The sequence below is a fragment of the Scatophagus argus genome, chromosome 4, assembly GCF_020382885.2.
Source record: "Scatophagus argus isolate fScaArg1 chromosome 4, fScaArg1.pri, whole genome shotgun sequence".
NCBI lineage: Eukaryota > Metazoa > Chordata > Actinopteri > Scatophagidae > Scatophagus > Scatophagus argus.
Window position 1 is genome coordinate 8,484,745 of NC_058496.1, and position 23,181 is coordinate 8,507,925.

The following is a 23,181-nucleotide window of genomic DNA, read 5'->3' on the forward strand; positions in this document are numbered from 1 at the left end:
AAAAGGGCACATCTGCGCCGCTCCCACTTCCTTCTTCCATTTCTTTCCTCATCAGCTTTTCGTCCCTCCTCACATCTGCCCTTTCGACGCCTTGACAGTATCACTATGTACACAGTGCATCGCACAGGTAAAGTTATACAGTTTGTTTCTTGACTGAAAAGTGTTCTGTTTCATTTAACTGCCTCCTTTGGGGATTGAGCTGTGTATATGTTCTATCCTGGCAATGATTCTTACATCATGGCTCCTGTAGCGTTCATTTAAGTGAGCACAGGGCCAACATTTTTGGCTTAAATAACCACATCCACTGTGGCTGTGGTTTAGCGGTGATCATTTCCTCACCACTTACTTGCTGGCCACTGAATGTTCATCTAACCAGCAGTCATCATTCATTTGACTGACTGACATGATGAAACTTGCAGTGATGCCTCAGATAGCAAATTCCTAATTGAGAGGTTGTCTACATCCATCTCAGGCTTTGTGCACTTTCTAAGGGTTCTTGACCTTGTTTGTTGACTTCTTCTCATCAATCCCTGTTTGTATGACACCAGATGCCTCACACACACAGAAGCGCACATTCACATGCATGCATGCACAGTCTAATACACTAACACCCCCACCTTTGCCCCCCTCCCAAAAACCCATTGAGTCAACTTTTCACCCCCCTCAGTTCGGACGCACACAGCTGCAAATGCTGAAATTAAAGCGAGACATTGACGCATATATTAGCATGCATTAGCCGCTTCCCCCTGCCCACTTAACATGCAAATCTCCCAGCCCCGTCGCCTCGCACCTTCTGCCACACATTCATTTGCTGAATTATAATTAGACTAATCTTGCATAATTAATAAGAAGTCGAGGACCCTCTGTTTTTTATCCCCTCCTCTATTGTGGTTGCAAAAGTTTAATATTGCTGTTGTTTGTTTTTGTTTTGGTAATGTAATACACCCACACACCTCCCCATCCAGAGGGAAGAGATGAGGAGAACATTCACAGAACTGGAGGTGATCTTCATGTCACAGGAAAATTGTATAAAAAAAAGGGCCATTTTCAAAGAACTCCATTAGCTTAAGCATGTTTATATGTTTGCCTTGTTCTTTACATTCACAGAATATTGTATTCCATAAAGCAGGTGTAAAATGATGATTCTGTTTTTTGTTTTTTTTTAATGATGTTAAGTGAGTAATATAGTGCAAATAAAGCTAACAGGAAACATTTTTCAACTTTGAAACTGTGAATCATTTTGTTTTCAGTGGCTAACAAGTCCATTTTGTAAAGCTGAAAAAACTGTAAGCAAAAGCATTATTCTCTGATAACAGACAAAAAATCTTCCCGTGGCATCAGATTGCTAACAAATATGATGCCAAAACTTGATAAGAGCAAACTCTTCATGATTTTTGTTGTTCCACGCTAGTGACAAATTAAAGAGTAATTGAATTTCACAGGGTTTACTGTGGCCAGCAATGGAAACTCAGTTTTATCTTCCACAACATCTACCCTCCACAGACACACTTAAAACAGGAAACACAAACAAAACATAGACCCGAGTCTTAAACCTTGGGATCATTTTCCACTGTGGCACCACGGGGAGCCTGTTTTTTCTTTTCTGTCTTCACTTCTGCATCTCCGTCAAGGTCTGCAATCCCTTTTGTCTGCATCTGTTTCAGTTCCCAAGACTAAACACAGGCCTCGCAGCACGAGGCGGCCATCCCAGTGGTGACAACTTGCTTAGCTAAAACTAGTTCAATGACCAACCAGCCAGTTGTGACACTAAAAACAAAAGCAGGATTGGATGCATTTTTGTTTTTTTTTAATTTTTCATTCCTCATTGTGGGTTTTATGTTTTTCAGTCCTCTGGGGCATCTGTTACAGATAAGTGTTACACACCAGGCTTTACATATGGCCTTAATCATGCAACGAGCACCTAAGCAGCACAGAACCCCTAACAAAAATTTTCATAGGCATTCATCAGCACTAATCACTGTTGACATAAACTGCTTTTTCACATAGACATAAAACACATTGCCCTCTGTGCTCATTGTAAATGCAGGTTTACTGGTGGCAGCGGCTCTTGAAGCATGTGATGCAAAAGGTTTTAACATAGAGTTCAAGTTAGTTAGTAGCACAGCTGGAAAACTTTCCACACTCATCTCCTCTTCTGGGTTTCACTTTGGCCTTCAATTTTGGGTTAGTGCACCAAAGATGACAAATTTATGTTTTGATACAAAAATGTGGGACGCGAGAATTTCTGGAAAAGAATGAGGAGGAGGATGGTGTCATAATTTTTGTTCAGCAGACGTGGATGTCCTGCTGCTCAGACATTCGCGAAGAAGAGCAGGGGAGTGAGGACGGTGGTGGAGGCAGAAAAAAAGGGCTGCTCCTCTTTTCATATCCAACATACATGTAACCCTGACCCCCCTCATAGTGCTCAAAAGCTAATGAGTTTTAGAAATCAGAACAGACAGAGGAACAGAAAGATGGAGCAGAGGAGAGGCAAAGACAAAGGGAAGAGAGGGAGAATGTTGATGTCCTGTATTCAGGGCCATCACTCATCAGACATCCCCTCCATCAAACCCCCCCAACCCCACCCTGAAAAAACAAAACAGTGTCCTGACATCGCGGTGGAGGGGGAGCTGAGGGGAGGGCAGGGAGGGAGGGAGGGAAATTAGGAAACCAGATGTGAGGCATTAAAACATACTGACATGCTGAGGGCCTTCCTCTGCCACACTCACACACTGAGAGCACTAACTCATACAGCAGGCCCAGATGCATGCACGTATGCATGCATATGTCACACGCTGGCCGTGCAAACCGCGGACACATTCATGCATGAGTTCACAGAGAAATACACAAAGACAAATATCGACTTGCAAGCAACCATGTGTGGACAATCAATCATGCAGGATTATACACATTAACAAAAATAATGCCTCAAAAACAAACATCTAAAAGTCACATGCTTGTACTCGCGAGCAGATTTTCAATAAAACATGCAGACAATGGGCCAAAAACACTGCTGCAGTTCATGGCTGTGCTCTAGGATTTGGACAAACCAGTGCTGACCTACGAATATTTCACGTCAAGGCACAAATCTACAGATGGGTCGTCATGCATCAGTGTATGGATATGCATCCAATTAGTACATGTACCGGAGCCGAGGAAAGGCTCGGGGTAGAGGTGTTTTGTTTTCCTCCATGGGGAGAGCTGTGTTTGGGGGATGGAGCGGGGAGGTGGTGGGGGTTAGTAATAAATACCCCTGGACCCGGGTCCCCTGGCAGACTGGAAGCTAGACTGGTCACCAGGGTTAACACCCGGGGCACATGACCTTTGACACTGCTAATGGGGCACAGAAAACCCTCCACGAACTGATACCCCCTCTGTCGCATACCACCACAGGACCTTTCACACCAGCCTCCCCTCCTTCTCCTTCTCCTCCTCCTAAAACATACAGGGATGTCTGTGGCATCGGCTTCACCGGAAAACGTCAAAACAGCCAGACTGACTCCACGGTTGTCTTGTCTCGCTCTTTTGTCACAGCAAATTCAGTCATCAATAAAATCAGTGTGGTTTTCGCAATTTTTACGAGATTCTTACGGTTGAAGCACCTCCAGTTAGCAAATGACTGCTCACTGCTTTACCCTGATGTCTAACAGACTCTCAGTGACATCAGCGCTCAGCCTACTTATCCTGTATGTGTTCGCCTCAAACCAGCCAAGCGAAATAGAGTGGTGGAGGAAGTATTCAGATCTTTTTCTTAAGTAAAAAAGCACCGGTATGACAGTGTAACAATACTCCAATTCTCACTCAAGTTAAAGTACTCGTTACGAAGCTAAATGTTAAATGGGCACATCAGAGTATTAGATTATCATTACAGATGAGTATTTTATATACGGTTCAATGTTGTAATTTATAAAAATTGAGAATATTTTATAGATTGATATCGTGTTTTTAAAATCTCATCTAGCAGTAAGTAATTAAAAAATAGAAAATTATTTCTCTCTGAAATGTGATGAAGTAGAAATATATAGAAGGTCAAGTAAAGCTTAACTGCTCTTAAGTACAGAAGTTGAGTCAATGTACTTATTTATTTTCCACCACTAGTGAAACTTGGTTGGTTTTGCAAACTGTCAACTATAAAAAGTTGGAATCAAAATGTCAGGTCAGATTCACAGTTTTGTTTACTCAGTCTCTAATCAGGTAACTACTGATTTAAAAAATGATTTGGACTGAATGTTTTATAAGCAAATCACAAACTTTGAGAAGGTTGGGGGGCAAGGGGTGTTTACAATCCTAAAAATAAGGAATCAGGAAAAAGTATAATTTTGATATCATTAAACTCACCTAAGAAGCTGTCTTATTGATAAGTAGTAAGAGCGTCAGTGAGTAAACTGACATGGGGGGATTCAGCTCTTTATAAATTTGCCTGGCGGACTGGCTGTGCCCCTCCTGGCCTCTCTTCTGTTGCCTCCCAGGCTGGCTTCACCCCTGCAACCTCAGCCCAAGCCCACCCCGCCTCTAAACTTGAGAACTGTGACAAAGCCAAACATTTAAACCACTAGTGCTGATTTATAGAGCTTGGTAGTGCTGTAAAACCTTCAGGCTTGCAACCGCAAAACTGAGTGGGGCACGGCAAAGCTGAGAGGAAGAAAGCGGAATGATGGGACGGGCACACAAGAGGCAATGGAGTGTTTCACGGAGGTTTCTCCTGGGTGCCAAAGAGTTTTACTGTATAACCTCTCGCTTGCTGCTAAATGTGCATTTCAGCAATTGAAAATGAATTGATGTTTTAGTCTCCCAAGCTCCACCGACAGCATCGACTGCATACCAAGCTTGGCCACACGAGACCTCAGTCAGCCTGCTAAATAGATGGATATGGATAGATATTCAGAGTCTAGAGAACATGAATTCACAACCAGGACAGGGAATAGAAGTCCCATCAGTGGCCTCACCTCTCCCAGCAAGCTGGGTGTGTCCTGAGGGACAGAGATTCAAAACATACTCTCCAACTGTCAAACCGAGACACGCAACACACTCTACAGCTGAATAGATTTCAAACATACCATAAGGTCATCTGCAATACACCAACACTCATCTTGCTCCGTCAATACCCTTTCAATCAATCAGCCACTAATCAGATTTACCAGTAACATGTGCATATCAAAGCTGGACCCGAACCTTTCTCAGAGAAGAACAATGAATCTGGGAATCTGGGATGGATGCCACCGAGAGGGAGAGGAGAGGAAAGAGAAGCAACAACAGAAGGAGAAGAGATGTCTTCTTAATTAGCCAGTAATGATAAGATCTGACAAACAACATCTGTTTCCAGAAAGAGAGAGAAGGGGGGGGTGCAAGGAGGAGGAGGGAAGGAGAGGGTGAGAGGATGGAGGACGACAGAGAGAGAAAGCGAGAGAGAGGGAGGGAGAGTGAAGAAGCTGAGAAACCTGTGAAGCCTAGACAACAGGGACCTGCTTGTAAGAAAGTAAAGGGGGAGCGGAGGGGATGTGTAAAGGAGGGAGCGCTGTGTAGCGTGACACAATAGAAGAACCTAAGATGAGAAGTATAGCAGAAGTGAGAGAAAGACAGAAAGGGGAGAGAAATCTGACAGGGTTGAGGGAGTCGAAGAGCCAGGACGAATATGACAGACAGAGGGAGGAAAACAGATCAAAATGAGAGAAAAGGAGGAAGATAGACAGACGTGGAGAAGGTGAGCTGGATAATGGTGCTGAAGGGAAAGACGAAGAACGTGTGAAGAGATGGGAATGGAATCACTCAGAGGTCCAGGGTGCTGTAATTTACTGTCCGTGGCTAATACTCAACAAATGTGTGGAGCCGAGGACTGAGAGAGGAGAAGGGGAGCCGGGTGATGTTGGGTGGAGCGGGGGTGGGCTGAAGGGAGGGCACACAGACTGTTGGGGCTCTCAGCATGCCTGCTGGGAGCCTGTCAGCAGTCACATCACCCCCTGCCCTCAGCCCTGACAGATTCATCAGGACCATACATACATACAGACGCACACACACACCGAAGCACACACTCATATGCATGGGCATCCAAGATTATACTGACATTGCAATTGTTTATATTGCTGTTGGTGTTTTCCTTTAACTTTTATTTTTCCTCCATAATAGGGAAAACACAATATCTGTTGCATTAATGATTCAGCCAGCAAAACACAAAAGACTCAACAACGATTTCTGCTTTAGCTTTATATACTGAAGTGCAACAGTGTACCCTGCATTCTTTAAAGTGCAAGCATTGTGATCAGTTTTATTGTATCAAAACTGCATCCACGCAATATCCTTGTGTGGTTGCTTTTTCCACATCCCACAGGAGGAATAACTATTGCCTCAAGCATAAGCCAATAGAGATACTTAACCAAATTCTATTTAAGAAATACTGCAAATGTGTAAATATTAGTGTTAGGAAACGTTCTCAAAAAGTGAAAGGGTGGAGGACATTTAGAGAAATCCAACTCCTGGGAGAAATATCGCCCGTCCAGATTCCAGATAAAGAGACAAGCAAACAAACAAGGTGGCTAGCGGGGCTGGCCCCAGCACCAGGGGGCATTGTTAAGTCATTAGTGAAATTTAAGACCTTAACAGAGGAGGATGACCGATCCCCATCACACACACACACACACACACACACCCTCAGAGCTCCACCCACAGCAACAAAATCTAGCCAAAGAAAACAGCCCTTGTTCTTAAATACCGCTGCTAACTGGCCTCTGACTCCACGCCCACCCACATACACACTCACACAGAGATTCTAATTACACTGATACGAGATCCCTTTGCAAAATAAATGGCAAATGCAAGAATTTCACATGAAAAATAAACCCACAGGCAACCAAATCCAAAGTTTCAGACACACGCACACAACCACACACTGCTCACTTGCTTGCAATCTGAAGCACCTCTAAATCACACTAATCTGCCCCCTTCTGATCCTCTGAGTGCCCCTACTTAATCTCTACACTGCTCAACCAAAGGTGAACCCTATTAGTGTCCAGACAAATGGTAGGGTTTGCCCCAGCTACTCTGGAGAGCGAGGCCTTTCAGGGTGCCATTGAGCTGCAACTCAAAACTTCTAATCCCCCCTCCCTTGCATCCCACCCACTCTAAAAGTCCCCCTGCTGTTTCTACACATTAGCTCATTGGTAGTCCATTCCCATTTCCTGTCAAAACATTTCTCCACAACTTTCTGTTTCCGACTGCCCCCTCTGTAGGCTCTCTCAAAGAAAACAAACCAGGCCTACTCCTTGTGTCAGGGTTCAAGCCACAACAGCTAACACTGGCTGAAGCAGAGCAAAGGTGACCAAACACAAACTCGGCTCATAACCTACTACTCATTATACACTTCCTGTGCAGTCTGGAGTCCAGGATCTTCCCAGTTCACATGAGAGCATATCACAGAAAGCTCGAGCCCTTCAAAAGGTTCCTGAACTTATTTTCACTAGTCTAACTCTGAGTGAGGCTCTCACTGTTTGAAGCAGTACCTGTCAGTGAATTTGATATTCTAGACATTGCATCGTCTCTTCCTGTCTGTCTTTGTGTCATTCTCCCCGTTGCATTGCCCCAAGGGAGGAGCCATCCCCACGGTCCTGTGCCAGCTGCTCAGTGGTCCAGCCTGTGTGCCGCTCCGCTTTGTGAGGCGGTGTGCACTGGAGCCTCAGGGCCCTGTCGCCACGCTGCCTGGCCTCGAGCCTGAGGGGCTCGCTGACAGGGGGTCTGGAGGGACCGGACAGTACCAGCCCGCAGGAGTGAGACTTGTGACAGCGGACTGAAGGGACTTGTGTGTCTGACTTTGTTTCCGTGCATGTATGTATGTGTGACCTACAGGTAATTTATACATATTAATAACAGCATGAGTGTGAAGTGTGGTGAGTTTGATCCAGCAGCATTATGGCCTGATCAGCCTGTGGAATGAAATCCAGCGACTGTAAAGCAGTACCCGAGTTCAGTACTGATACTGATTTCATAAATTCATGTGCGAAGAATATTAAATGTCTGATTATCATATCGACACATTTCATGCTACATTTTACTACAGCTGGTGAAACCTATACACCATGAAGTCATAATAACTGCACACAAATGTCAGATGAGTTCCCCTGTATGGGTAAATCAACATTCTACATGCAGTATCCTTTCAATGTTTTAATGTATTATTATATAATAAAATACACAAAGGATTGTTATTAGAATTGTGTTGACTGAAAATATACTGGTTTCTCAATAAATCTTATGCAACATATCCCAATTAAAAGAAAATTTGTTTTGTTGTGCACCCCTGCATGTGTCGTTTTGTTATCAGCTAGTATCAAACCACATAGTATGTCTAGTTTGCATAGTTAAATCTCTTTTGAGAAGGTTTTCTCAAGTAAAAGTTTAAATCTTCACCATGCATCAAATTTAAAATATGAAAAAACATTTTATACTAGACCCAAAGGCAGCAACACATAACACAGTAAGACATGTCAAACGTGAAATTCTCATAAATTGGCATCGTATATTTGCATTTATCCCTTTTACTGGCCAACCCATCACTTCACAAAACTCCCACAGAATGAACAAGCAAACCATCACTAGCAGCTGCAACTATAGCTGAAGGGTCAGCTTGCAACAACCTTGCCAGCATCATCTGCAGCTCTTTTTTGCAGCCAAATGGAGAATAAAAATGCTCCTCCTCCACATCCTCTGTGAGTTGAATGATGGAGGAGGAGAGTGATCCACAAAAGTTACTGTCAGTCTTTATCTCAGCTAAGTCCTCCTTACGGATAATTTGTCCCGCCCCAACATCCTGTTTCAGAATAAAATATATCCAACCACCAGGAATATTAGAAACTTAAATCCGTGCCTCAAGATTTTCAATATGTTCACCTTTAAAAAGACTAAGGAATAATCTGATCTGAGTTCCACTTTACAGCTAAAGGAACATTTTACACTGGGAGTATGAGAAACAGTCTCCTAAAATGACATTGTTCTCTCACGCATAAAACTCTCAAGTGCATATATGATGACCTAACGGGGCGACTTGGCGGCAGTGCATGAGTATGCATCTGGGAAAGGGGAGGAATTCGACCCCTGACACAGTCCAACAAAAGTTGCTGCATTTATTCTTCGGCTGATAGTTTAATGTTATGTTCCCAAAGACTAGCAGCTTCTATTTTCTTTTTGGTTGACAGTGAAGAATGAGGAGGCCGGTGTTCCCCAGCATTACCAGTACAAGGATAAATAATCTGCCCCACTGTAAGAACAGGTAGACGGTCACAGAGGAAAGCGTCCCGTGCCTTCTGTTATTTTGTAAAATTAATGGAAGATGGACAAGCGTAAGCAGGTGGACATTTAGGTACAACAACAAACGATATTTAAATAGCTTGTCAAACTGCGCAACATCCTTTCAGTGTACATGTGTGTCTGTAGATTACCATACTGTCAGTTTCACTGAAAATTAGCAATTAACAAATAATAAGTGTAAAAATTGGAAATTTTGTGATTGAGCTGAAAATAAAGCTATCTGCTACACATCATTTGGGACTGGGAAAATAAAACATAAAACCCTGAACTGAATAGTTGAAAACAAAGCAGTGGTACATGCACATAACTAGAACCAAGACTACAAACAGATCAATACAGCCCACAACTTAAGATTAAGAGTAATGGGTTCCTGCTGGGGCCGAACATCTGAAGTCAAGCCGACGCCCAGGACAACTGATCATTGTTCAAAGAGTAAAATTATAAACTGCGACTATTTAAAAGAGGGAAAAAAAGAACCAGATAGAGGTTTCATTTTTTAAATCATCACGTAAAAGTAAAGTAGAAAGCCTGATATGCACAAGTATGTATGAGTCTGTGAGCTCACTTTGAATGGGGGGGGGGGGGGGGGGGGGGGGGCATATTGACAACATCGGAAAATTCCTATTGATTATTCTTCTTTTCTCTGAGCGCAGGCTTGTTAAAAAAGACCCCTCTTGGAAACACGATCAATTAGTGAGATAGTGCTTGCCATTGATCACCCCTTCTCCACCAGCAGCCCTCCGCCCCCAACCTTACGATGGATCCCTCCTCACACTCCTCATGACCAACTATTGATCTCAGCTTCTTAGCCAAATATAAAAGCTCGCACACAGACCGAGCAGTGGCCCCTCCCATCCAAACCAAAACTAATACTGACATCTGCTTGTCTCCATTGTAAACCCATGGTTCACTCATAAATACAGAGGCCAGCTCTGGCCCAGAACCAATATAGTTTCTCAGAGGTCAGAGGTCAGCATGGCAGTAATCCCACCATTAACAGATCTGCCTGGGTTAATACTGAAAATTTTTCAGAGAAGAAGACCTTCACGGGGTGAAAGCAACAAAGAATGCTGAAAAATACCACAATTATACACAAGGCCAATTGTATTTTTCATTTGATTGAGATGTTGGTTATTCATAGAGCATAACTGATTACAACCTCAAAGGCATAAAACAGAGAAAAGCAGAAAATGTTTCATTTTTCTGCCTAAAACAGAACTTGTATAATCAGTTTATCATCAAATTTGCTGTCTGCGTTTCAGCACTAATTAAAAGAAAACTGCCACACAAAACAAAACATTATATCCAAGAATGTTATTCTAAAATAGAAAAATAGTAGAAACACTGATCACAATTTGAAGAGTTAGTAAAAATTCATGGCGACAATGCCCAGAGGAATCAATCCATCTACTTGTCTATTGATCAATCATCTAACCAATCAGTGAACAAGGCAGTCCATCAGTCAAAAGCAAGACACTCTCCACACAGAAAAGTCACATCAGGCCTGTGAGTGCAGCAATTCACCAATGTTAAGATTAGACAATTGTAAAACTATTAGACACAGCAGGCAGTGGGGCATTAGATAATTCTCTCCCATAGGCAACTTAAGAGTCATCTCTTTGTCAACGACTGCCCTTGCCCTCTTCATCCCTCAGTTCCCCCCCACTCCACCCAGCCTCTATCTCCTCACCCCTCCCTTTGGATCAGCTGTGATCTCCTCTCTCTCCTTTCACTCAAATCAGGATTAGGGAGAAGAGGAGGCGGAGGTGGAGGGGTGCAGGGTGCAGCAGCAGCAGGAGAAGGGGGAGAGAAAACTGAAACAATATGGAAAGGAGATTAGAAAAGAGGGGGTTTGGGCTGTTTGGGGAATTGCAAACTCCCTTGTGCTTGGGTAGGTGTCCTAATGACACCGCCTAATTATGGCAAAATTAGACAGGCTAAAGGGAAGGAGGGGATGGTGGTGGTGGTGGTGGAGGAGATGGTAACGTGAAGGGAAAAAGAAGAGGAGCGGGGGAATTAAGCAGTAGGGAGTGAACGAGTGAGAACACAGCAGGAGCAAGCTGAGAAGAACGAGAGGGTGTGCAGAAGAACAGATACGAAGCGAGGCGGGGAGGAAGGGAGCACGGGGCTCAAAGTGAGAGAAAAAAGAGGACGAGAGGAAGAAAAAGGGTAGAAAGCAGTGGCTGGGCGATAGGAACGAGTGGGCCCCAGCACGCTGCATGTTAATTGGAGAACAGGTGTTGGGGCTGGGAGCAGGAGGCTGATTACTGAAGCCACAGAAACAGACCGTCTCCACCACACACACACACACACACAAATGCACATAGGCTACATACACACATACACACATACACACATGAATAATTTAAGACCCAAGCAGTGACTAGGAAAAAAGGTCAAAGTAGGGGTCACAAAGACACATACACAATTGCACATCCAGCCATATACATACATAAATAAACGTGCAAGGATCCCCACACGCACATGAAAATATACTTCCATTTGTGTGCACCCATGCAGTGTATACATGCTCTGAACGTACACAAACACACATCTTGCCATGTCAATCTTTTTCCTTTTTTTCACTCAAATGAGAAAGTGTACATAAGATGGGATAAAAGGGCACAGGGCCACGCAAAAATTCCATTGGCTTATCACAAATTAACTGGATGCTAATAGGCTGCTCCCCGAGGACAGGATTTCGTCGGCCAGTCAAGAGGGAGGCGCCCCCGTCAGGACGGGATATGCCCAGTGTGATTAGAGAGTACAGTAGGTCAATGATTCCATTTAAATCAATCCCCACAGCCACTCACCAGCCTGCAAACACACACACACACACACACACACACAAAAGAAGCCACAAACAGATATAGATCGCTCTCTCTCCTCACCAGACCGCCAACAAGCTACTCAAAAACAAATTTGGAAGAGGTTTAGCCATGTTAGGAGGAAATATAAAGGAGATGCAGAGGGGGTTATTGAGAGAGTAATGTGCTGCACTTAATGAGAAAAGCAGCTGCTCCAAGGTATTCTGGGAAAATCTGAAAGACAACAACCCGATTTTTCCGTTATATGAAAACTATCTTCGGCGGAGATCCTCTGAGACACACTGTCAACAGCCAGCCAGCTTGAACTGAGGAGGGGAAAGAAAAGGGTCCTTGACGTATATGAAGTGAGTGTTTTCTAGACAGACTATTTGAGGGAAGGAGAGAAAGAAGGAGAGAGAAGAGGAGGGATGGAGGGAGGGCGAGGAGATGAAGGTTGTGTGTATGACATCACAGAGAAAGTATTTCACATGCGGTCTGCTTATGAGCATTCATCACTCTGGTTAATGCCAGGCAGACAGTGCGAGACCTCTGAAATCCCTCGGACGTGAAGGCCCTCACACACGCTGATTACAGCGGTGGTCATCTGCTTTTAAGCCTGATAACTGGCTGTCAGGGTGAACATTTACTACATATGTGAGCCTGTCTGGTGGTATGAAAGAGCCACATGCTTCTGATGAAAGAAAATCTACGCTTTTGGCAGGCTTCAGGTGCAATGTCTGCTCTTAAATGTAATGAGTGATCAAAGTGAAACAGATCCCAGTAGGCTGAAGGCAGACCAACAGATAAACAGAAAGCTGAGGAGACACATGGGAGACAGACATGGACACAGATACTCCATACTGTATATCACAGCCTGCTCGCATTGATGCAGTGCAAACGGACAACTATGAACCCTTGTCCTCTTGTTGTAAATATCAATATTTACATGAGATGGGTGCACGCCCATATTAAGGTTTATGTGAAATAAACATACGAACATCAGCACTACTGTTGAGATAAATCCAACCCATACATTGTAACTGGGGCACCCACTCTGCTTTGTAGCTACTCTTCTAAATTGGCTGTAACTGCAACAGCTGATTGAACCTTCACCTATTGCATTCATCATGACTGTGTAGCTGCATGCACACAAACAAAAGACAACCTGAACATTTAGCGTGAAGAGGTGCTTGTTTGAGGTGGTGGACACCGTGTGGGACGGGGTTTGATCTCATTACCTGTCAATGATGACTGGGTCAGAGGGCGTCTCGTTTCGGTTGCCACAACTTTTCTTCTCACAACAGCGGCTGAGTGGGCAGTTGAAGAGACAAAAAAAGGGAAAAAGTCAGTGTAGGGGAAAAAAAAAATTAAACAGGAGGAGCCATCATTTGTCTGGCTCATCCACATCCACAGGCACTGACTACTCTGCCCCGCAGTCGGCCAAAACCCAGGAGCACACAAAGGAGCATGAGAGGGGAGGGGAAGAATAGACAAAAGAATAAAAGAGGAAGAAAAGGTACAACAACACACCCTACAAACAGTGAGAGACCATTCAAAAGTGAAAAGCCAGCCAGGCAATCTGTCACATTGATTTCGAAATCAAACTCAACCCCCACACGGCCTCACTGCACACGCACACACACGCACACACACACACACACACACACACACACCCTATCCCACAACATCCTACCATTCGTCAGCAGTCCTATCCCAAGGAGCCTGCTGGCCACCCCCTCCCCAAAGTCCCCTTCACTGCATAACAAAAGTGCCCCCACCCCTAACCATCTGCCACCCCTACACCTCGCCTCACCCCTCTCGTGTCCCAGCTTGGCCCTGCCCTGCCCCCCTCCGCCCCCCTGTCAGACGGCCTCACTCCCCAGCTGTGACGCTTGCCCTCTGCCTCTTCGGCTCTGTTATTAGCCAGCTGTGAGTCACATTCGGGCATCTGCTGGCTACACAATGGCAAAGCCCACTCAGTCTTAGCCCCTCTCCTCATGTCCCAGCCCCCTATATCTTTCCCCCTGCTGCCCCTCGAATCCTGGGTGATTGCCCCACTTCCAGACCACTTTCTTTAGCTTCTTCTCCATCCGCAAACCTTGGTTCACCAATTTTCTGTATTCGCCAAATACCGATGACCAACACACAGGGTACTGGTCATCGGTTTATGACTGGACTCTTTAAACTTGCTCTGCCTTCATAAGAACTCTCTTATGCTGGCTGTAACACCGAGACTGCACCACTACGCTTGTTATCAGATGTCGACAAAGTTCAAACGTGATGTCTTAGCTAAACAGAAGTGCTGGAGTTACATTTTGTTGAGGGGAAGGTGGGTCGTTTCCCTTAAGTGTGACTGTTGCTGTCAGCTGTGGTTTGCCTGCAAAACTCCAGACCAGAGAGAGAGAGAGAGGAGCTCCAGGGAGAAACAGGAGCTGCCCAGCGACCTGCTGCGTTACAGCAGAAAGCAGCAGGGGGTTACCACTGTAACAAGGATGATGACAGACAGGCTAGACTTACAGTTCAACCACAGTCTAATTTTCCCCCCCAAAAAAAAAGTTGAGCCCCAAAACCACATTTCAAGCTGAGTGAGACAAAGCAGAGTGAAGGAGAGTCCTGGATGTTTGGATTTCGTCCCTGCGGGTGAAGTTTTGAGTGAGCGTGTGTTTGTGTGTTCGTGTGTGTGTTAGACTCACCTGCACATAACCTCGTGTGTGAGCAGAACTCGGCACATTTCTGGATTCTTATTTTGTCCCTCGTACGATATGGGCTGAGGGGAGGAAATGAGGAGCAGTGGGACAGATTTAGTTCCATGAATGGAGGGGGGGGGGGTGAAGTTCAATCTCCTTTGAGAAGATTTAGGAAAAGTTTACCAACCTGTTTAGTGACAGAGTCAATGAGTCGGGCGTAAAGATCCTGCTCTGTACGAACCCCTGCAAAAAGAAAACACAGAAATTGGTTGTTATCATTAACTTTAACAAATCATATTTGGCTTGAGAGCAATTTAACTAAGTCAAACTGAATGTATGATCTCTTACCCTGCCAACAACCAGACATTTTTATTGTGTGGGTGACATCCATATCACTGGACAGTAGTTAAATGAGGCTGACTAACTTGTCATCTAATTGTAAAATACTACATAACTGTAAATGAAGTAGCTGAAACCTGAATTAAACCCACTGTAACCACTTGATAAGAAGTACATAGTACAGAGGATTCTCAAAATAAAATGGAAAGATTTATGACACAAATGTTTTTTTATCTCAAACTCTGGACAAGCTCTCAGAAAACGCATTGAACTCAGTCCAGCCAACATGGAGGAATAAGATTGGCATGCAGTCCATATTTTCTCTCTGATGGTTTCTGAGGGGATTGGGAGTTATTTGATGTCTGATGATTATGTGTCATGTTCTGCTTTGAGGCCAGAATTTACAGCCCCATTCTCACGATTTGTCAGGCTGTTCTTTTTTTGGCTGTTTCTCAGTCAACTTCTGATTTATTCCCAAAGTTTACTTGACAGACTGAAGATTAGTCTCATGTACCAACAGGTAAAATAACACCTGATCAGTTTCTTGGGGGACTTAATTGAAGAGCAAATGTCTTTTTTAACATTGTTTTTTGCTTCTGTGTAATCAGGTGTGTCTCCGGGTGAAATTTCCAGATACACCTGAACCTCTAGATGCTTCAAGACGTCAGTGGCAAATCACACAAGACAGGAAAAAGACATGTAATGAATTGTTTCTTGAAAGAAGAGCACACTACCCAAGGATTGAGACTTGCTTGAGTATTGCTTTTAAAATCTGTTCCTCTCATCAAAGTCTCGATTGAGATGCCTTTGATATCGCTTGGGGGAAGGGGATGAGAGGAGGGGATGTAGAGGAAGTGTTTTTGGTGTGCTTGTATGTACATGTGTGTGTGTGCGCGCGTGTGTGTGTGGAGGGGGTTGCTGTGGAACATGTCTTTTATCTTCTCTCCCATGGGTGCCACTGCGATGGCAGAGTAGGGGCAGGAGAGGCTCATGGGAACCGAATTTCTCTGTGTATCCCCGGATCTGATGTGGAAGCACCATGGGGGGTTAGAGGAGTTGGAGAAGGATGAGGGGTGGTGGTGGTGGTGGTGGTGGGGGGGAGGGGGTTGGGTGGCAACATGTACCTCATTTCCCCATACAGCAGCTCCTCGCAGAGCTGAATGTTGAATTGTTCAAACCTGGTGATCAAGCGATGAGCGGAGAGTAATTTACGAGCTCAGAGAGGAAAGGCGAGGTAAGACAGGGGAGGACATGGAGGAAGATTAGTTAAGTGGAAAGGTGTGTGTCATGTTAGTGCGCTGGTGTCACCCGCTGACCTTTCTCAACTCAACTGTTAGATGCAGACCTTAGCGTCATCGTCTAAATGATCAAATTAGACGTCTCAGAGACCAAAGACTCGTGTCTGACTCTACTCACCGTTGCTGTAGAGGAGCTGCAGCTTGTAGTGAGTGCCGTTGTTGGTCTTTTCTCCCGTCTGCTCCTTGGAAAAAAGAGGGGACAAACACACAGACAAACGCAGGGCATGCAGTTAAGCACATTTGAGGCACAGATAAGTACAGCTGAGCATCAGTGAGTCTTCCTAATCCTGCAGCTCGTCCTTCCCTGGGAGCAGCAGCGAGATCAGAGGGCTGTCGGCTCAAGGTCCATGTGGGACCACTGGCTGTGCTGTGCTGTTCTGTTCTGTGCTGCGCTGAGCTGAGCTGAGCTGAGCTGAGCTGAGCTGAGCGCTTAACCTTGAGTCGGATGTTCTTTGTGGATGTTGAACTATTATGCCTGATACAAACTTGTAGAACCTTATGATCAAGCGCAGTGTTCTCCCTGCAATAAGGTAACACAGGGATGGTTATATGTGTGTGTGTGTGTGTGTGTGTGTACAAAGTGTGTCTCAGAGAGTAGAAAGTACTGTATGTGAGACTGAGCAGCAGTCGACCTTGACAGAAAAACTTCCTTTCCGCTATCCTTCCTTCCCCCCAGGCTCTCCACTACAGCCTCTCACTTCTTCCTTCTCCCTTGCTTTCTCTGTTTCTTGTTCCTTCTCTTTCTCTCTCTCTCTCTCTCTCTTCTTCTACCTCTACTGGTCTTTCTAAGTGGTCTCAAAGGAATGCTCTCTGGTCCAATAACCCAGGAGGCTGGCATCACGGAGACAAGAGCGAGAGACGAGGAGAGAGAACGAGGGCGGTAAGGGAAGTAGAGAAACTGAAAAAAGGGAGACAGTTGTAAGGAGGGAAGAAGAAGAAGAAGAAGAAGAAGAAGAGGTGGTTAAATTAAGATGCATAAAGATAAGTTGGAAAGTAACAGAGCTCAAAACCTAATATCAAAAATGAGATTGAGACTTAACATCAGGAGATAAACGGATGCCTGGCTCCATGAGTTTTGTAAATACACACAGAGGAGCATTTATTTTGCCATGCCATCGCTCTACCTCTGCATAATTACAAAGCAAAAACAGATGCCAGGGTAACCATGCAGAAAATGAACTCCTCCACAGCCGTCATATTACTCCACGCTGGCCTGTGTGGCACAAAAGGGGAGCGCTCTGACAGTTTTCAGCCCTGGCATTAGCACTACCCTCTCCCTCCCACCCCCTGCATGAAATTCATAGCGAAACTACATTTGAACTTCAGTTGACAGGATGGTGTCCTCTTGTCTTTGTCACAGGGGAGAGCTAGTTTAGGAGATTCTTGTTCCCCCCACCACTACCACAAGGCAAAAACATCCATCAACACTGGGCATAAGGCTCAAACTTCAGGCAGTCTCCCCTCTCCAGTCTCGTTCTAACTCCGTCCTCACTCTGCACTCTTTCTTATTTTGGCCTTGTCCAACCTGAGGAATCCAGCTCCCCCCACAGCAGTATTTAGAGTATGGGAGGAAGGGTGTGTGGGGGGGGGGAATGAAGGAAAAGAGACTTTGATGATTAGTTCACTGTATAACTTAACAGGAGCAAGCATAATTTGCATTTTAAAAAGTAGTGATGTCCTCCTAATGAGGCAAGCTGCTAATTAGTCATTAGATATTCTTTTTCAATCCCACATCATCAGCTCATTGAGGGTAAAGCTTGTGTAAACATGTAGCCGTCAGCTGTTCGATATGCTTGGCTTTTACTGGGGATAGGGATCAAGCTGAGCACCTGGTTTCAGCTGAAATGATGTTTATTACTGACACATTCTGCTGCTGTTATTATTGATCATTATTAACGGTTGTAGGTGGTCAAAATCCCACTGGAAGCCCTGTAAAGATGAACACTGCACAGAGAAGTGACAACATCCTCACATAAAGCTCTGAGAAACACGCACACACCTTGTCATGCTCAACAAAGTCCACAAATGCAGTCCTCTCCACTTCCACAGGTTGGCCGTGTCTGTCGTAAAGCGCCAGCACAAAGTGGAAGAAGTTGGACTTGCGGAGATTTGAGGGCGGCTGCTTCTCAAAGTGAGCTCTTGACAAAGCAACTCCGCTGAGGACACAACAGGAAGAGACAGTCACTCACCGTCGTGGTACTGAAGATGTTCATAACTGATTTAAACTGATAAATATAGAGCTTATTTTTAATTACCAGCTCACAGTGTAAATTACTCCACTGGTGGTTGATAATATTTCAGAACAGAAATTCAAATAAAGTAAAAACTAAAGACCAGAACACCAGACTTTTTCTCTATTTGCTGTAAATTATTAAAACTAAATTAATATGCATATCTTAGATTTACTGGCCCTTTAAAGGCAGTTATTAACATATTAAAATCGTTTTTTTTTTTTAAATATTTCCCACTGGTAAAAAAAAGGTTGTTGTTTTTTTTTATTCTCCAGATGTTGAGGCCTTCATTGTATTCATGCAATAATTTTAGCATTTGAAAAACAGAGACAAAAAGATCTGCTAATTTATAAATATTTATTTTTTTCTATCACCTAGGGGCACTTTTACTCTGCCAGGATAAACTAACAGGCCCTGAAAAATTACACAAAGACCAAAGCAAAAGGAAGAACAGAAAAAAGCAAAACTTTTAGAAGTGATGTTTCAGCTTGAAAACTGAAAGATGACAACAGAGTAAACACTTGGACTGAGGCTGATGGTGGAGAATCTTGGTTATCTTCATATTATGTAAAATATGTTAAAAATAAAATTAGATTTGTTCAGCAAAAATTTGGGCACAGTCTGGGATGGATGATTTTTATCTCACGCTAACGCAGAAAAGGTGAATAAATTTGCTCAACAGAGAGTTTGTCCTGTTGTTTTGTAAATTTAAATTCGGTCTAAAAATGTTTATCTTTTCACTCAGATGACTCAAACCTGAGCAGATCACGGATTTCACTTTCTTAATGTTTCTTTTAAGAGGAAGGAGGGAAAACGAGGAAAAATTTGCCCATGACTCATGACTTATGAGTTTTCTTTTGATTCTTTACAAAATACTATAATTATGATTTTTGCAATTACATTTCAACTGTTAATAAAATAATTATATTACATAACATACAGTGCGATTAGTTTCGTTACTTACTAATTGCTATTTAACATATATTTTATACGAACTAACTTGTTACTTGGTGTTTTTTTTTTAATTGTCGTTTTACTTGAAAAAGCGACTGCGCTATCAGGCTGTTTGTGCGGTTTTCTAAACTTTGCACACAATCAGCTGGGAACATGAGAAACACTAATGTGCGTGCGTGTGTGTGTGTGTGTGTGTGTGTGTGTGTGTGTTGGTAAAGACATGAAACGTGAAGAGGATGATTGAACATCTGGGGGGAAACAAGCAGAAGAACGATTCATCAATAGAAATCCCGTTACTTCTCTGGATGTAAAATGTAAAGTGTGTGTTTCAGCTACAGGATGGAAAACATCAGCTGCAGCTGCTCTGTGAAAAAAAATACACATTTTATATTTGGTCACATCGCAGGTTTTGAGAAATTATCTCATATTAACTGCGCAAACTAAAGTTTTAAGACGAGCGTTTGAACTTGAATAAACGCTCTAATCAAACGCTCCTTGTGCGTAACGATGAAGTTTTGATTATTAATTTCGTGTTTTGGCAGTGTGGGCCTGCTTTCCTTTTGCGCACATTTCCAGAACATTCTTTCTATTACTTTAAAAAAAATTAAAAATTACGGTGTCAAGTGTTATTATTTAGCATATTTAAACATTTTTATTAAGTTTGAGACATAAAGGTGACTCTTGTCATCTTTTGCAACAAGTACTCTGTTTTGCAGCTTCTAACTGAAATAATTTCCAATAAATAATAATTACTAATTATAAACCATGTTGTGCTCGTGATGCCGGTCGTGAAAATAAATTATGTCATGTTGCTAACAAGCCTGAGCGCAGCTGAAGAGAATACCTGGTGCGTAATGTCAACAGATCAGCTGAGTTTGTGCTTTACCTTTGCGCCGCTACGTTCGCATCCACAACGCCGACATTGCGCACCCACGACCGGACTGGATCCATCTCCTCTCCAAGACTTCTCTCTTTTAATCCGCTCACTTCTCGTATCAGATGCTCCTGGATCCCGAACATTTAAGCCCCGTCTCGGTTTCTTTCTGTGCACTTTTTTGAACTTCAGAAGAAGGGGAAAAATGAGTTGGAGAGCTAAAGCACTTTGGCAAACAACAGAAGGTCCACCCCAAGGCGCTGCGCTCCTCCAGGGCGCCGCAAGAAAACTGAGCTTTCACAGAGCTTTGAGAAATAAAACGACCGACGCTGTGTGAAGCTACAGAAGGAGTCTCAGGGAAAAAATCCACTCGAGCTTTCTTTTTAAGACCACAAATATATTCCCCCACTAAGTGTAAGCATTGTCCAAGCGCAAACCTCCAGCGTCGGTTCGAGCGCAAACGATCACCTGCTCGGTGGGCTCAACTCCTCACGCAGTTCAGAGCGACTCCGTCTCACAATATTCTTTCAAATATGCGAGTGAGGAAAGTCTTCCTTTGTCAGGGAGCCAGATCGGATCAAAACAGTTGATCCGTCGGCCAGGAAGCTCGCAGTGGACCGCTGTGTTGAAGCATGAATGAGACCCTCTGCCGGGATAGAGCGTGGAGGAGGGGCCTTAGTGCCATATGGGGGACCGATTGTTGAAATGGATGCTCTCATTGGTGTAAAGTGCATTCGTTGTTTGGACTTCTGCCAGATTCAGCATCCAACCAGTGACTCTTGCAACAAACTTAACTCACACAAAGTTCGACCAGGATGATAAAACAGGGGAAAAAACGCTGCGATTTGCACATTTGGAAGCAGAAACGACACGCATGTGTGTCTGTGTTGTCTTTAAGCAAGAAATATATTGTTTTGTATGAAATTGAAATGAAAGGTTCTCTTTGTGTGTGCGTGGGCGAGCTTGGGGGGGGGGGGGGGCTTTACAATCAATATTCAACCTCAAAACTATGCACAGACGTTAGTAAAAGTTTATATTTTCTTGAGGACATGTTTTAGGTTTATATTCGTTTATCTATGAAACGTTTCATTGCAGCCACTTGCTCAAACGTGGGTTGAAACTCTCCTGCAGACTACACGCCGGGCTACCACCGGCCTGAATAGCCAGTATACAGCAAATCCTGTTTGGTCTATTCATACAAGTCAGACTTTAACACAAGTGCGCTCTCGACAGGCGCGTATTCAGCAGCTCGACCGTCTGCTCCTTTGAACGCAGTGATTCCGCTGAGGAGGCATCGCATCAGTGTCAGCAGCAACAAAAGCCGTCTGGTTGGTCCATCAATCTCCGCCAGCAGCGGACAGGGCTGCGCTCTGATTGGCGTTTGGACCGCTGCCTGACGGTGCCCGAAATTAGTTCTTAATCAATACAACAGCCTGCATAATCAAAGCCAAACTAGTCATGAAATAATCTCCAAATAACTCTGATTAAAACGCTATCTGCTAAGGGTAGAAAAGAGTGACGCGTGGATGTAAAAATATACTTTTTTTGATACAGTCTGAAGTTTCTGGAAACTGATTGGTGAGGTTTCATGTCTGTGAGGGCTCTGGTTAAACAACCTGGCCAACAAGTCTGCAAACTGAAAGACAATTTGTGCTCGCATCATAAAAACTACATTTATAATAATCACATTTTGTTAAAATGATTTTTTCAGAATCAGAATGGATGTGTGATTTGTGTTTATGCCCGACAAAGCGAAAAGAAATCCTGTTTTTGCAGACCAAAAATTAATTTCCGCTCCTATTCGTCTGGCCATAAAAAGAAAAGTTTTTTTTTTCGACCCTGGTTCCTTGTCCCTTACCGATACTATTGTCTCTGTGTGGAGTTTGTGCGCCTGGACAATGGATGTAAATCTCCCCCCCTTGGATCCCGCCTCAGCCCACCATCTGCCAGCGCGGGACAAAGTCAGATGTTCTCCCAATTATGAGAGCAGTCCTGGGGAATCCTGCTGCAGAGTCTCCGCCCTGTCGCCGTGTCCCTCACACACGTCCCCTAACATGATTGACAGCTCTGCTTAACCATGATAAATCCACATGATGATGACACACTTTGATAAAATTCCTTCACGGATTGCAAAACTTCCACGGGGAGGTTTCGAAGCGCAGAGAAAGATGCGCTTTTTTTATGTGCCATCAAAGAGAAACGGCGCAAAAACATCACAGCCAGCAGCCAAAACAGCGTCTTGCTCAAAAACTCAGGCAGTCGAGAGTGGTTGAATATAATCCTTCCTCTGCAAACTAACGGGAACCCCATGGAAGAACAATAATAATAATAATACTGATAATAATAATTTAAAACTTTGGATTTGAACTTGCTGCGTTAGGCTGCATTTGCTCAGTGGTGTTTGGGATGGTAAACCTTTTTAAGCTCATAAGCCTTTAATTTGAGCCGCAGTCGCCTTTGCCTGACATCATCTGAGTCACGAAATACATTTCTAGTTGATTTCTAGTGTCTCCCTTAATCATCCAAGTAAGTCGTGTGTGCCACTTCATTCAGTTTCATAACAATTATTTGTTTATTTTAGGAGAAAGTTTATTTTCCTCCGTAACAAACGACGCTAATCACAATTTGAAGCCTCTTCGGGCTACTCTCTCTCTCTCTCTCTCAGTCTAGCCTGTCACTTTATGCCAACTGATATAA

The 23,181-nt window shown here is 43.9% G+C and overlaps 1 protein-coding gene across 2 annotated transcripts in view; it reads right to left on the minus strand.

Annotated features, from left to right (window-relative positions):
- Positions 1 to 21,231, minus strand: part of ebf2 (EBF transcription factor 2) — a 29,262-nt gene extending 8,031 nt beyond the window's left edge. For both annotated transcript variants that reach the window (XM_046387461.1, XM_046387460.1), the window contains exons 1-6: positions 20,497 to 21,231; positions 18,425 to 18,581; positions 16,544 to 16,601; positions 14,976 to 15,031; positions 14,795 to 14,868; positions 13,340 to 13,408 (exon numbers count right to left, since the gene is read on the minus strand). In XM_046387461.1, the coding sequence (XP_046243417.1) occupies positions 13,340 to 13,408; positions 14,795 to 14,868; positions 14,976 to 15,031; positions 16,544 to 16,601; positions 18,425 to 18,581; positions 20,497 to 20,630 (548 nt within the window). In that variant the 5' untranslated portion in view covers positions 20,631 to 21,231. The remainder of the gene's footprint in view (positions 1 to 13,339; positions 13,409 to 14,794; positions 14,869 to 14,975; positions 15,032 to 16,543; positions 16,602 to 18,424; positions 18,582 to 20,496) is intronic.
- Positions 21,232 to 23,181: the final 1,950 nt, after the last annotated feature.